This window comes from Papaver somniferum, chromosome 3 (assembly GCF_003573695.1).
Source record: "Papaver somniferum cultivar HN1 chromosome 3, ASM357369v1, whole genome shotgun sequence".
Taxonomy (NCBI): domain Eukaryota; kingdom Viridiplantae; phylum Streptophyta; class Magnoliopsida; order Ranunculales; family Papaveraceae; genus Papaver; species Papaver somniferum.
Window position 1 is genome coordinate 143,017,028 of NC_039360.1, and position 15,346 is coordinate 143,032,373.

A 15,346-nucleotide genomic window follows, 5' to 3' on the forward strand; every position below is an offset into this window, starting at 1 on the left:
GCGAAAAAACCGAACTCTATTGTTAAGTTCGGTTATTTTGGAACTCAAGATAGTGGCCACAACAACACAGTTCGGTTAGACTGGATTTGTTTTTTTTTCGGTTCTAAGGGTGGAGTTCGGTTACTTTGTAGTTTTAAATTTTTTTGCGAAACAACCGAACAGAGAGTTCAATGACTTAGTTTTAAATCCAATAGAACCGAACTGTTCTTCGTGTTCTTCATTTTCAAGAAGTTCGGTTAGTAAACTAGGGTTTTTTGGAAAATCGACCTAACCGAACATGGCTCTGTAACTCCTACTAAAACCCTATTTTGATGATTTCTATTCGATTGAAGCAATCAAAATCAAATTAAAGTGAAGGGTTTGTTGGAAAATACCTCTGGAGTGGTCCCATGGCAGAATCAGGCTGCGGCTGGCGTCTTTTATACTCGATAAAATTATCATGTAACAGAACTTAATTATGATTGCATTGATGTTGTTACATTTCTTAAATAGGCGGTGGTGGTGGTGGTGGGAGGAGGTGGTGGTGGTAATCGGTGGTTGGTGGTGGTGATAATCGGAGGTGGTGGTAATCGGCGGTGGTGGGCGGAGGTGGTGGTTATATATATAGGTGGTTATTAGGTTGGTTTTAAATTAAATTAGGTTAAGGATAGGTTAGTCATTTCAACGTTTTAGGACACCCCTTATCACTATAGGGAAGGTGGCCTAATAAAATCATGGTCCCCTCAAAAAAACCATGGTACCTAAAAAATCATTCTTTTTCTTTTACTAATGTCGGTTTAAGGATGGTTAACCTGACACACTAACCAAATATAAAGAGGCGAAGTGCGTAGACCTCAAGGTAAACCCTACAGCACATATACAACACAGCTACAAAACCGAAAAAAACCTAGTGTATAAAATAAAACAAAAGGCTGAATAGTGAAGCTTCAATTTTTTTCTTTGCTCCTCCTCCTCGTCGTTATATATTATTGCGTCTCTTCTCTCCTTATTTTTCCCCTTTCAAAAGAGTCTATTCTTCTTCTCTCTCTCTCTCAACTTTGGGGGTTTTTCTCTTCTTCTTCTTTTGCTGCTGCTTCACTTTATTCTCTCTCAATAGTCGCACAATCGGATGTTCTATTCGTTTTCGTGTACACCTCGAACCCCCTACTCAGGTTTTTCTATCTTGTTCCATTATAGTTTCCTTATCTATTGATGACCTAGTTATCGATTTTTGGGTTTTTTCTTAACGAGAAGTTTATTTGTGTTGTTTTACAGTTATCTGAGAAATAGGGAAGATCTATCAATGGCTTCCTTGAGATCGAGTTTGCCAGCTAGGTTGCGGCAGCTCTTATCTGGTGATGGAGGAGCTGTTGGCCCTTCTCTAAAGCTTGAGTCTGAGCCTGTAAGTATTTTGTTTTTCTTACTTGGTTTTGTTTTTTTGCATGCCTTAGTAAGGATTTTGATTATGTTTTATGTTAGGGCTTTAGTTAGGTTGTTTCTTATTGTTTATGTAGTAGTGTTGTTGTAATTGATTTTATTTGTTACACTTCTCAATGCTAACTTAACTGTATTGTATTGGTTTATTGTCTATAAAGAGAATCAGATTCTGAATGGTTTTCTGATAGCATAAGTATTTAGTGTCAGTTGATTGATTCCCTTTACTAGAACAGTTCTGCCTAGTTGATTGCACAATTAAAAAAGACGTATATTAGAAGCTTGTTCAATCAATTATTTCGTTATGAAACAATCATACTTGTAAAGCACAGTTGTGCATTATTATCTCTAGCAATATATCACTTTCATATAGTCTAGACACAGCTTACAAGTTTGCTTATTCTTCATTGATTTCTCTTTAAAGTTTCTCTTTTGCTTCTTCTTTCACTCATCTCTTATAATTAACTTCTTTCACTCATCTCTTAACTTGGACCGAGTAATTCTGACCATTGCCCTAATATTCACAGCCTCCTTCAATTAAGACTTTTATTGATAATGTGATCAAGACTCCATTACATGATATAGCCATACCTCTTACAGGCTTCAGATGGGAGTACAATAAGGTATGAACAATTTCTAGTTCGAGTTTTTATTTTCTGTATCCATTTGCTGTTCGGTTGCTTATTTGGACTAATTTTTCAGGGAAATTTTCACCATTGGAGGCCGCTTTTTTTGCATTTTGAGACCTTTTTCAAGACATATATCTCTCATAGGAGAGATCTTCTATTATCTGATAACATTTTGGACAATGATGACGCTTTCCCCAAGCATGCCATCCTGCAGATTTTAAGGGTGATGCAAACAATTCTAGAGAATTGCCCTAACAAGAGTTCATTTGCCGGAGTAGAGGTATCCTTCAGATTGTAGGATCATTCTTAGTTTTCTCATATTACTTGTGGACTTTCATTTATCCCAAGACCATGGTATTCATCTAATATTTTATTCTGTATGTTATTGCACCAGCATTTCAAGCTCTTACTTGCATCGACAGACCCTGAGATTCTTATTGCTACTTTGGAGACTCTCTGTACTTTGGTGAAGATAAACCCGTCGAAGCTACATGTGAGTGGTAAGTTGATAGGGTTGGGCTCGATTAATAGTTATCTTCTCAGTCTGGCACAAGGATGGGGAAGCAAAGAAGAAGGACTGGGTCTATATACATGTATTACATCAAATGAGAGAATAGAAGAGGAACTTTCTTCCTCTCTGTCTGATGTGGATAAGGAAGGTGCCAAATCTCAGTATAGGTTAGGTTCAACCCTTTATTTTGAATTCCACGGGGTTAATGCTCAGAGCACTGAGGGAAGCGGTGCCATGACAAAGTCTTCTGACTTGCGTGTCATACACATTTCTGATCTGCATACACAACAGGAAGATGATTTATTATTGCTGAAGCAGTGTGTCGAGCAATACAATGTACCTCAAGAGCACAGGTTCTCATTGCTGTCCAGAATTAGATATGCTCGGTCATTCTGTTCTCCTAGCGCCTGCAGACTTTATAGCAGGATCTGCCTTCTTGCATTTATTGTGCTTGTGCAATCTAATGATGCTCATGATGAGATTGTATCTTTCTTTGCGAATGAGCCGGAGTACACAAACGAGTTGATCAAGATTGTTCGATCAGAGGAAACTATCCCTGGAACCATAAAGACCCTTGCTATGCTTGTGTTAGCTGCACAGTTGGCTGCATATTCGTCCTCTCATGATCGGGCCCGCATATTGAGTGGATCAAGCATCATCGCTGCTGGGGGGAACCGCATGGTTCTTCTGAATGTGCTTCAGAAAGCCGTTTCGTCAATGAAGAGTTCTAATGATCCGTCAACTCTTTCTTTGGTTGAAGCACTTCTACAATTTTACATGCTCCATGTTATATCCTCTTCAAGTTCAGGGAGCGCCATTAGAGGTTCAGGAATGGTTCCAACACTCTTGCCTGTACTTCAAGATGTTGAGTCTGCACATATGCATCTGGTCTGTCTTGCTGTAAAAGCTCTGCAGAAACTCATGGATTATAGTAATGCTGCTGTTTCTCTGTTCAAAGATTTGGGTGGAGTAGAACTCTTGGCTCAGAGGTTACATATTGAAGTAAATAGAGTTATTGGTTTGTCTGGTCCAAATGATAACTCAATGATCGTGGAAGACATACCAAATTTTGACGATGATCATTTGTATGCACAGAAGCGCCTCATCAAGGCTTTACTAAAGGCACTCGGTTCTGCCACTTATGCCCCTGCAAACTCTTCAAGGTCACATAACTCTCATGATAACTCATTGCCAATCTCTTTGTCAACCATTTTTCGTAATGTTGAGCGATTTGGGGGGGACATTTATTTCTCAGCAGTGACTGTTATGAGTGAACTTATCCACAAGGACCCGACCTGTTTCTCTGCATTGCATGAATTGGGTCTTCCTGCAGCCTTTCTGTCTTCAGTGGCGGCTGGAATACTTCCATCCTCAAAAGCTATAACATGTGTTCCTAGTGGGTTAGGTGCGATCTGTCTTAATGCTAAAGGCTTAGAGGCAGTTAATGACACCACGGCTTTGCGATTCCTTGTAGACATCTTTACTTCCAGGAAATATGTGTTAGCTATGAACGAGGGTGTTGTCCCTTTGGCAAATGCAGTGGAAGAGCTTTTGCGGCATGTGTCTTCATTGAGAGGCACTGGTGTTGACCTAATAATCGAAATTATTGATAAACTTGGTGCCTTCGGGGATGATGGGTGTTCTGGGACATCTGAAAAAGGGGAAAGCAGTAATGCAATGGAAACAGACTCTGAAGACAAAAAAAATGAAGGTCCGGGAAGCTTAGTTAGCACAGCCAATTCAACTTCTGATGGCATCAGTGATGAGCGATTTGTTCAGCTGTGCATCTTTCATGTGATGGTACTTGTTCACAGAACGATGGAAAACTCAGAAACTTGTAGATTATTTGTTGAGAAGAAGGGGATTGATGCTTTGATGAGGCTTTTGTTGCGACCTAGCATTGCTCAATCATCTGAAGGGATGTCTATTGCTTTGCACAGCACTGTGGTTTTTAAGGGTTTTACCCAGCATCACTCTGCTCCGTTGGCACATGCCTTCTGTGTCTCTCTTAGGGAAAATTTGAAGAAAGCTCTAGGAGGGTTTGATTCGGCTTCTGGTTCATTTTTGCTGGCTCCAAAGTCCACACCTGATAAAGCGATTTTTTCTTGCCTTTTTATTGTGGAGTTCCTTCTCTTTCTTGCTGCATCTAGAGATAACCGTTGGGTAGCTGCTTTACTGATGGAGTTTGGTAATGGTAGCAAGGATGTTCTGGAAGATATAGGGCGTGTCCATCGAGAGGTTTTATGGCAGATTGCTCTCCTTGAAGATACACCAGTTGACATTGAGGATAACAGTTCTGGTTCCACAACCGATGCACAGAAATTAGAAACAAATGCAGATCAAAGCGACGAACAGAGAGTCAACTCTTTTAGGCAGCAACTTGATCCGTTACTCAGGCGAAGATCATCTGGATGGAGTGTTGAATCTCAATTTTTTGACCTTATAAACATGTATCGAGATCTTGGTCGTGCAAGTGGTGGTCCGCAGAGGCTGGGTATGGATGGTTCTTCTAATCCACTTCTTAGATCTGGCCATCAGTTTAATGTAGCTGGCTCTTCTGAAGTTAATGGGTCTAGTAAAGTGGAAGGTGATAAGCAGAGATCATACTATTCATTGTGCTGTGACATGATGAGATCACTTTCTTATCATATCAGCCATCTGTTCTCAGAGTTGGGAAAAGTTATGTTGCTTCCTTCACGTCGCCGGGAAGATTCTCTTAATGTGTCCCCTGCTTCAAAGTCCGTTGCTTCCACTTTTGCCTCCATTGTCTTGGGACACTTGAATTTTGGTGGGCATGTTGATCCCTCTAAATCAGAGGCTTCCATATCAACTAAGTGTAGGTTCCTTGGCAAGGTTATTGATTTTGCAGATGGCATTCTGCTTGGCAGATCAGACTCCTGCAATGCTATTTTAGTGAACTGCTTCTATGGCCATGGGGTTGTTCAGGCAGTATTGACCACTTTTGAAGCTACAAGTCAATTACTTTTTGCAGTCAACAGAGCCCCAGCCTCCCCCATGGAGACAGATGACCTGAAATCTAATCAGGGTGACAAGGAAGAAACAGATCATTCTTGGATATATGGTCCGTTGGCCAGTTATGGCACACTAATGGATCACCTAGTCACTTCAAACCTGATCATTTCTTCTTTCACAAAGCATTTGCTTGGACAGCCTCTTACAAATGGAAACATTTCTTTTCCAAGAGATGCAGAAGCATTTGTAAAGGTTCTCCAATCCATGGTTCTGAAGGCAGTGCTTCCTATATGGACTCATCCTCAATTTAGTGACTGCAGTTACGAGTTCATTACGACCATTGTTTCCATCATGAGGCATATATATTCTGGAGTGGAAGTTAAAAATGTTACTAGCAGCAGTGGAACTCGTGCAGCTGGTCCTCCTCCAAATGAAGCTGCTATATCAACAATTGAAGAGATGGGCTTTTCCAGGTTGAGGGCTGAAGAAGCTCTGAGGCAAGTGGGAACAAATAGTGTTGAGATGGCAATGGAGTGGTTGTTTTCACATCCAGAGGAGGTCCAAGAAGATGATGAACTTGCTCGAGCTCTTGCTATGTCTCTTGGGTCTGGGAAGTCGGCCATGGAAGATGATGAAAAAGAGGTCATCCCAGATCAGGAGGAAGAAGCACTCCAGCTTCCACCCGTTGATGAACTGTTATTAACGTGTACAAGGCTTTTGCAGGTGAAAGAATCTTTAACTTCTCTTCAGAGGACTGCTTATAATGATATGCTCCCGCTGATGAACTGTTACTAACGTGTACACGGCTTTTGCAGGTGAAAGAATCTCTAGCTTTTCCTATCAGAGACCTGCTTGTAATGATATGCTCCCAAAATGATGGTGAATACAGGGCTAAAGTTATTACCTTCATAATTGACCATGTAAAGCTATGCAGTTCTGTTTCTGAAAGTGGAACCAGCAATGTGCTATCTGCACTTTTCCATGTTCTAGCCCTTGTTCTTCATGAGGATGCAGTGGCACGAAAAGTTGCCTTGGAAAATGGGCTGGTAACTATTGCTTCTGATTTGCTTTCTCAGTGGGACCCAAGTTCACAAGGAGGGGAGAAATTGCATGTACCGAAGTGGGTCACATCATCTTTTCTTGCAATTGATCGGCTGTTGCAAGTAGATCCGAAACTGGGTTCTGAGCTTCCAGAGCAGTTGAAAAAAGATGTTCCAGATACCAATCAATCATCACTTGTTATTGGTGAGGACAAGCCTAACAAATTGCAATCTACGTTGGGATTAGGTCAACCTGGCATTGGGGTTCACGAGCAGAAAAGACTTGTTGAGATTGCTTGTAGATGTATTAAGCTGCAACTTCCTTCTGAAACCATGCATGTGATTCTTCAGCTATGTGCTACACTTACCAGAACTCATGCTGTTGCTGTGAGCTTTCTCGACGAGGGGGGTTTGCCGTCACTGCTTTCTTTACCAACGTGTAGCCTCTTTTCCGGATTTGATAACATTGCTGCTACCATAGTCCGTCATATTCTTGAAGATCCCCAGACACTTCAGCAAGCAATGGAAACTGAGATACGCCATAGCTTAGTGGCCGCAACAAATAGGCATTCAAATGGAAGGCTCACTCCACGCAATTTTCTGCTAAATTTAGCTTCTGTCATCTCTAGGGATCCAGTGGTGTTTATGCAAGCTTCGCAGTCCACTTGTCAAATTGAGATGGTTGGTGATAGACCATATGTTGTGTTACTGAAAGATCGTGAGAAAGACAAGTCCAAGGAGAAAGAAAAGCGTCAATCTGCTGATGGGAAACCTGTTTCATGCGATATTAACACTCAGACTCCTGGCAGTGGCAGTGCTAAGGGCTTGGATTCAAGTATCAAAAGTGCCAAAGTTCATCGGAAATCTCCTCAGAGTTTTACAAGCGTGATTGAACTTCTTTTGGATTCTGTAATCACCTATGTACCATCTCCGCAAAATGACAGTTCAGGTGATGGGTTGTCTGGTGCCCCAACATTATCAGAAATGGACATTGATGACACCGCGGATAAAGGGAAAGGAAAGGCAATTGAGACAGTACCTGAAAATAATGAGACCAGTGGCCAAGAAGCTTCTGCATCTCTTGCAAAGACAGTTTTTGTTCTGAAGTTGTTGACCGAGATACTTTTGACATACTCCTCTTCCGTGCCTATTCTTCTTCGAAGAGATGCCGAGATCAGTAACTGCAGAGGTCCTCCTCTAATGGGCCCTCCTGAAATTTGCTGTGGAGGAATATTTCATCATATTCTTCACAAGTTTCTTCCTTACGCTGGAAGCCACAAGAAGGAAAAGAAAGTTGACGGCGACTGGAGGCAGAAACTAGCAACCAGGGCTGGCCAGTTTTTGGTTGCCTCTTGCATACGCTCAACAGAGGGGAGGAAGAGGGTTTTCACGGATGTCGATAACGTGTTTATTGAGTTTGTAGAATCATCTATTGGTTTCAGGCCTCCTGATTGCTATATTCAAGCATATACTGATCTACTCAATGATATCCTAGCTGCTCGCTCTCCTATGGGTTCATATATTTCAGCTGAAGCCTCAGCAACATACATAGAAGTTGGACTAGTGAAATCGATGACTAAAGCTCTTCGTGTCTTGGACCTTGATCATGCTGATTCGTCTAAGGTTGTCACCGGGATGGTTAAGGCTCTTGAGTTGGTGACAAAGGAACATGTTCACGCTTCTGACTCCACAAAGGGTGAGAACTCAGAAAAGCCTGCTGATGAGAACCAAATCGAACGAACCGAAGCTGGTGTTGATAGGTTCCAACCATCAGAGACTGCTGATCATAACGAAATTGTATCTGATCATGTCGGGCCTTTCAATGCAGTACAGACATCTGTCAGCTCAGAATTTGTCACAGATGATATGGAAAATGATGGGGATCTTGATGGAGGTTTCGGTCCAGGAGCCGAAGATGACTTCATGCATGAATCTGAAGAAACTGGCATTCTTGAGAATGGAATGGAAACTGTAGGAATAAGATTTGACATCCAACGGAATGGGCAAAACGACCTTGCTGATGAAGAAGAAGATGATGATGATGATGATGAGATGTCAGAGGATGATGAGGGAGATGAAGTTGACGAAGATGATGATGAAGATGACGATGATGATGAGGAACATCATGACCTTGATGAAGATGAAGTTCATCACATGTCGCATCCTGACACAGATCAGGAAGATCAAGAAATTGACGAGGATGAATTTGATGAAGATGTGATGGAGGAAGAGGATGAGGATGAGGATGAGGAGGATGACGAAGATGGTGTAATTCTCAGATTGGAGGAGGGTATAAATGGGATAAATGTTTTTGACCATATCGAGGTTTTTGGTAGGGAAAATAATTTCCCCAATGACGCTCTGCATGTGATGCCTGTTGAAGTTTTTGGTTCTAGACGCCAAGGGCGGACGACATCGATTTACAATCTTCTAGGAAGAAGTGTTGATAATGGAGCACCTTCTCAACATCCTCTCCTGACTGAACCTTCTTCTTCATTGCATCCATCTCCGTTCAGACAATCGGGTAAGTTCTTAAACTGGGTGTGCTTCATATCTTTCCTGTTACTTAACTGTCATTTTTTCATTTTTAATCTTATTGTTAGATAATGCAGGTGATATTATCTTATCAGATAGGAATTTGGAGAATGCTTCATCCCGGCTGGATACTATTTTCCGGTCACTGAGGAGTGGTGGCCGGCATGGACATCGTTTCAATATGTGGGTAGAGGATAGCCAACAACGAGGTGGTTCCAGTGCACCTGTTATACCACAAGGTCTTGAGGAGCTGCTTGTTTCCCAGTTGAGAAGACCAACTCCTGAAAAACCTTCTGAAAATACAAATGGCATGGATATCCAAGCTGAAGGGGAGGGAGCTCAGTTAGAACAACCAGAAACAGGAGTAACGGTAGGGCCACCTGTTGAAAGCAATGGAGAAACTTCTATCCCAGCATCCGGTTCTGAGTTGGTTGAAGCTGAAAACAGTAATGTTGCTCCAGAAGCCAATGAATTTCTTCAAGGAGCAGATGCATCATCAGCGCATGCTCAAGCTGTTGACATGCAGTATGAACGCAATGAAACTGTTGTGCGGGATGTTGAAGCGGTAAGCCAAGAGAGCGGTGAAAGTGGAGCAACCTTAGGGGAAAGTCTCCGTAGCCTTGAAGTGGAAATTGGAAGTGCTGATGGCCATGATGATGGAGGAGAAAGACAAGGATCTACAGATAGATTGCCGTTGGGTGATCTTCAGCCAGCACGGCCAAGAAGAGCAAATCCATTAACAAATCCCATGCCACCTAGTAGCAGAGATGCTTCACTTCACAGCGTTAGTGAAGTTTCTGAAAATCCTGATCAAGGAGCAGATCAAAGTGTTCTAGCTAGCGACCAGCAGATTGACAGGGCAGTTGATTCCAGTTCAATTGATCCTGCATTCCTGGATGCACTACCAGAGGAGTTGCGTGCTGAAGTACTGTCTGCTCAACAAGGTCAAGTGGCACAACCTTCGAATGCTCAACCTGAGAATGCAAATGATATAGATCCTGAATTCCTAGCAGCCCTCCCTCCAGATATCCGTGCAGAGGTTTTAGCACAGCAGCAAGCTCAGAGATTGCACCAATCCCAGGAACTGGAAGGGCAACCTGTTGAAATGGATACCGTTTCCATTATAGCCACATTTCCTGCTGAATTAAGAGAAGAGGTGCAGCCAAATGATTGTTTAGTTTTTTTGTGCATTCTGTATACATGTTTCTTTAGATCTCATTTTGTAGTTAAATATGGTCATTCCAGGTGCTATTGACATCATCTGATGCTGTTCTTGCCAATCTAACCCCTGCCCTTGTTGCGGAGGCAACTATGTTACGAGAAAGAGTGGCACATCGTTACCATAGTCGTACCCTTTTTGGTATGTATCCTAGAAACCGCAGAGGAGAATCTTCTAGGCGGGGTGATGCTCTTGGGTCGAGTGTGGACAGAGCTGGTGGGAACCTCGCTTCCCGCAGATCCGTAGGTGGGAAATTAATCGAAGCTGAAGGGGCACCTTTAGTTGACACAGAAGCTTTGAAGGCATTGATACGGTTGCTTCGTATTGTCCAGGTGCGCATTTAGTGAAATTAAGTTTGACCTCATGGTTTCTCTTTCATATTATTTCAAAATGTTAACGTAATTCTTTTTCAGCCCATCTATAAAGGTCAGTTGCAGAAGCTTCTTTTGAACCTATGTGCTCATCATGAGACTAGAGCTGGTTTGGTGCAAATTCTGATGGATATGCTGATGCTTGATACACGCAAGCCTGTCCATCAATTAAGTGATGGGTCAGAGCCCTCATATAGGCTGTATTCTTGCCAGAGTTATGTTATGTACTCCCGCCCTCAATTTTTAGATGGTACGCCTTGTTTACTGTTTGGATCTCCTCCAATGCATTTCTATGTGTGTTCTTAAATATATCCACTATCTCCTGACTATAATGACTATAATTATGTGAATCACTTCCATCATCTATGTGGTTTACGGTGTGCAATTTACATCCGTGTATACATGGTTTGGAGAAAGGCAAAGTTGATTTGCATGAGTTCTTGTCAGACTTTAGTAACTAATATCTGGATAAACTTTTGTACTTCATAATCTATAATTTCTTTTTTGGATTGTCTTTTCAGGAGTTCCTCCCTTGGTGTCCCGACGTATTCTTGAAACTCTCACCTACTTGGCTCGAAATCATCCAAATGTGGCAAAGCTTTTGCTCCAGCTCGAGCTGCCTCGTTCTCCTGCAAGAGAGTTGCATGGATCTGATCAGGGGCGTGGCAAAGCTGTGATGGTTATGGAAGATGATGATAAGCAGCATCAGGAAGGGGATGCGTCGATTGTCTTGCTTTTGAGTTTGTTGAATCTTCCACTTTATTTGAGGAGCATTGCTCATCTAGAACAAGTAAGCAAGCTTCTGCATTTTACAAATATCACTGAAATTCCCTGAGATATAATTACTGATGATCCATGTCGTCTTTCTTTTATTTGTTTTTCAGTTGCTAAATTTATTGGAAGTTGTCATTGATAATGCTGAAAGTAGCTCCAACACGTCTAATACGACAGAAGTATCCCCTACTGAGCAACCGTCTGGCCCTGAAATAGCGGCTTCTGATGTGGGGTTAAATTCTGATGTGGGTGCCTCTTCTAATGATGCTATGCCAACCAAAAGTGAAACCTCTAAACCTTCCACATCTTCTCATGCAAATAAAGAATGTGACGTTCACTCTGTACTACTTGGCCTACCACAAGCTGAACTTAGGCTTTTATGCTCTTTGCTTGCACGTGAAGGGTATGATCTAACTCTTGATTCTATTTGTTTTATGGGTACCTGCATCTACTGTCCTCATCTTCCCATTACTTATAATACTTTTTGGTATTGCAGTTTATCAGACAATGCTTATGCTCTTGTCAGTGAGGTTTTAAAGAAGTTGGTGGCTATTGCTCCAACTTATTGCCATTTATTTATCAGAGAGTTAGCAACTTCAGTGGAAAACCTTTCTAGATCTGCCATTGGTGAATTGCAAGTATTTGGAGAAGCAGAAAAGGCACTGCTTAGCTCAACTTCCAATGATGGTACTGCAATTCTGAGGGTTCTACAAGCACTAAGCTCTCTTGTTGCATGCTTGCAAGAGAAGGAGAAAGATCCTGAAGGAAAAGATCAGACTGATACTCAAACTCAGGTGCGGGGGATAAATTCAGTTTTGGATCCCTTATGGTTGGAGTTAAGCACATGCATAAGCAAGATAGAGAGCTACTCGGATGCTGTTCCTGATTTATTCCCTGCATCCAGAAGCTTATCACCCACGACAGCAAGTGCAGTATCCCCACTTCCTGCGGGTACTCAAAATGTGTTGCCATATATTGAATCATTCTTTGTAACATGTGAGAAGTTAGATCCTTTACAAGCAGGAGCCAGTAATGACCTCTCTGCTGCTGGGACTTCTGAAACTGAAGAGGCCACAACTTCCTCCGGACAGCAGAGGACAACTTCGGCTTCCAATGCAAAAGGTGATGAGAAAAATGCTGTATTTGTGAAGTTCTCAGAAAAGCATAGGAAGCTGTTGAATGCTTTTATAAGACAAAACCCTGGGCTGCTCGAAAAGTCATTCTCTCTGATGTTGAAGGTGCCGCGTTTTATCGACTTCGACAACAAGCGGTCTCACTTCAGATCAAAAATAAAGCACCAGCATGACCATCATCATAGTCCATTGAGAATTTCAGTCAGAAGAGCTTACATTCTCGAAGATTCATATAACCAGCTGCGCATGCGTTCCACCCAAGATCTAAAGGGGAGGTTGACTGTTCATTTCCAGGGAGAGGAAGGAATTGATGCTGGTGGACTTACAAGGGAATGGTATCAGTTGTTGTCAAGGGTTATTTTTGACAAGGGGGCGCTACTTTTTACAACAGTTGGTAATGAGTCAACATTTCAGCCGAATCCCAACTCTGTTTACCAGACAGAACATCTTTCATACTTCAAGTTTGTTGGCCGAGTGGTGTGTTTCTATCGCTGTTGCAACTATCGTAACTGGGTCTCTTGTATTTATTTGATTGCTAATTGCTAAGTTATCTCATGATGATGGGCTTATAATATTCTTTCACTGGTGCAGGTTGGGAAAGCTCTGTTCGACGGGCAGCTTCTTGATGTTCACTTCACTCGATCATTCTATAAGCATATCTTAGGGGTGAAAGTGACCTATCATGACATTGAGGCTATAGATCCTGATTACTTCAAAAATTTAAAATGGATGCTTGAGGTACACAATGCTTACTACTCGCAAGCTTTTCTAATAATTTTTTTAACGGAATACTTAATTTATCTAATAATTTTAATGTCATGCTGATTTGATTGCTTAACTATTTCTTCTTTTCTGCATCTTCTTTTCTGTAGAATGACATTAGTGATGTGCTAGACCTAACTTTCAGCATGGACGCCGACGAGGAGAAGCTGATATTATATGAGAGGGCCGAGGTAATGCCGACTACCAATTGCGCATTAGATGTTTTGGTGGTCAATGATTTTGTTCAAAATATATAATGATGTTATAAACACGCAACGATGGTGAAATGCAGGTCACTGATTATGAACTGATTCCTGGTGGGCGGAATATTCGTGTTACTGAGGAGAACAAGCATGAATATGTGGATCTTGTTGCTGAGCATCGGTTGACAACTGCTATTCGTCCCCAGATTAATGCATTTTTGGAAGGTTTTAATGAGTTGATCTCACGGGAGTTGATATCTATTTTCAATGACAAGGAGCTGGAGTTGTTGATTAGCGGGCTTCCAGACATCGACTGTGAGTTCATCTTCTCTACTTTATGCATGTTTACGGTTTCATTTGTTTTTGTTGAAGACTTGTTATACTGATTCCACTTCAAAAAAACATCAGTGGACGACATGAGAGCGAATACCGAGTATGCTGGCTACAGCTCTGCTTCACCCATTATCCAATGGTTTTGGGAGGTGGCTCAAGGTTTTAGCAAGGAGGATAAAGCTCGTCTCTTGCAGTTTGTGACTGGCACATCAAAGGTACTGGTTGCTTTATAATCTCTATGCTTCCTAGAATTTTGTTATAATTTTGTCACAAATCTTATGATAAATAAAGGTTTATTGCTCTGTGCAACCAGCAGCACACACACACACACACATCTTGTGTAGTTTAGGTTCTGATATGCATTATTTACGACCTTGTGAAGGTACCTTTGGAAGGTTTTAGCGCACTCCAGGGAATTTCAGGCTCGCAGAGGTTTCAGATTCACAAGGCCTATGGCAGCGCTGATCACCTGCCTTCTGCTCATACATGGTACTCACTCACTTTGTTTCTACATCTTCATTTTTCTCAATCTTCCCTAGTTTCCTTTTTCCTATTTTGTCTTATTCGTTTCAAGGATGAAACTAAACCAGATTCTATTGTTTTTTTACTGAATGCAGTTTCAACCAGTTGGACCTACCTGAGTATCCCTCTAAACAGCATTTAGAGGAGAGACTGCTGCTGGCTATTCATGAAGCCAATGAAGGATTTGGTTTTGGTTGATTCAACGACCCCAGGAGGTCCAGGGTTAGGAGAACAAATGGTAGGGGGACCCTGAAGAAAGGGCACATTCGTGTAGATAATAGTGTTGTTAAAGAAGGAAGTTGGAGAAAATTGTGAAATGAGAAAAAGAGAGAACCAGTGTTGGATAGATAAAATTTTAATGTTTATTTTACTGTACAGTAATTTTATTTTACTTTTGGAAGAATTACAATATTGATGCTAATGGTGAAAATTGCCGAGGCAGTTTTTGTAATTTGCCTATGCAAGTATTCCATGGTCTTTCGTTCTTTTTTCACCTTGTGTTTTTATGTGCTACCAAGGTAGAGGGGCTTTTGTTGTGTCAGTGCTATCAAGTAACGAGTCTGCTCCACGGTTTAGTCGCTTTCGACTGTATTTCAAAAACAAAAATATGAACAACAAAGCCATGATCCTCTCTTCCTGTAGTCCGACAAACCTTGTAAATGATGGACACATGTTAATTTGTTTATTGATTCCCTGCTCATGAAACTGTAAAAAGTGAAAATTAAAAACAAATAAACCAAAACCACTTCGGGTGTTTGGGGGCATCTTTATGCATGCAATTCAATTGTGTTCTCATCATTTGTGCACCTCTCAATGACTAGTACGTACTGCTATCTCATTGTAACTCAGATCCACCCACTATGCTCACTATCACTCTTTGGAAAACAAACAAAACAATTGAGATGAATCAATGACTAGGGTTTAGGGC

General features: G+C 41.6%; 1 protein-coding gene across 2 annotated transcripts; it reads left to right on the forward strand.

The window, feature by feature from the left end:
- Window positions 1-946: 946 nt before the first annotated feature.
- LOC113357570 (E3 ubiquitin-protein ligase UPL2-like) lies at window positions 947-14,911 on the forward strand. Of its 2 annotated transcripts, none has more exons than XM_026601011.1 (18): window positions 947-1,151; window positions 1,255-1,381; window positions 1,941-2,036; window positions 2,116-2,322; window positions 2,437-6,249; window positions 6,342-9,090; window positions 9,179-10,257; window positions 10,347-10,652; window positions 10,734-10,941; window positions 11,213-11,481; window positions 11,576-11,868; window positions 11,962-13,075; window positions 13,190-13,336; window positions 13,471-13,551; window positions 13,653-13,878; window positions 13,972-14,111; window positions 14,279-14,385; window positions 14,514-14,911. In XM_026601011.1, the coding sequence occupies exons 2-18, from the start codon at window positions 1,283-1,285 to the stop codon at window positions 14,614-14,616; spliced, it is 11,037 nt and encodes a 3,678-aa protein (XP_026456796.1). In that variant the 5' UTR covers window positions 947-1,151; window positions 1,255-1,282; the 3' UTR covers window positions 14,617-14,911. The 2 variants fall into 2 exon arrangements, with proteins under 2 accessions (XP_026456796.1, XP_026456795.1); XM_026601010.1 differs by having other exon boundaries at window positions 2,437-6,212; window positions 6,305-9,090.
- The last annotated feature ends 435 nt before the right edge of the window (window positions 14,912-15,346 follow it).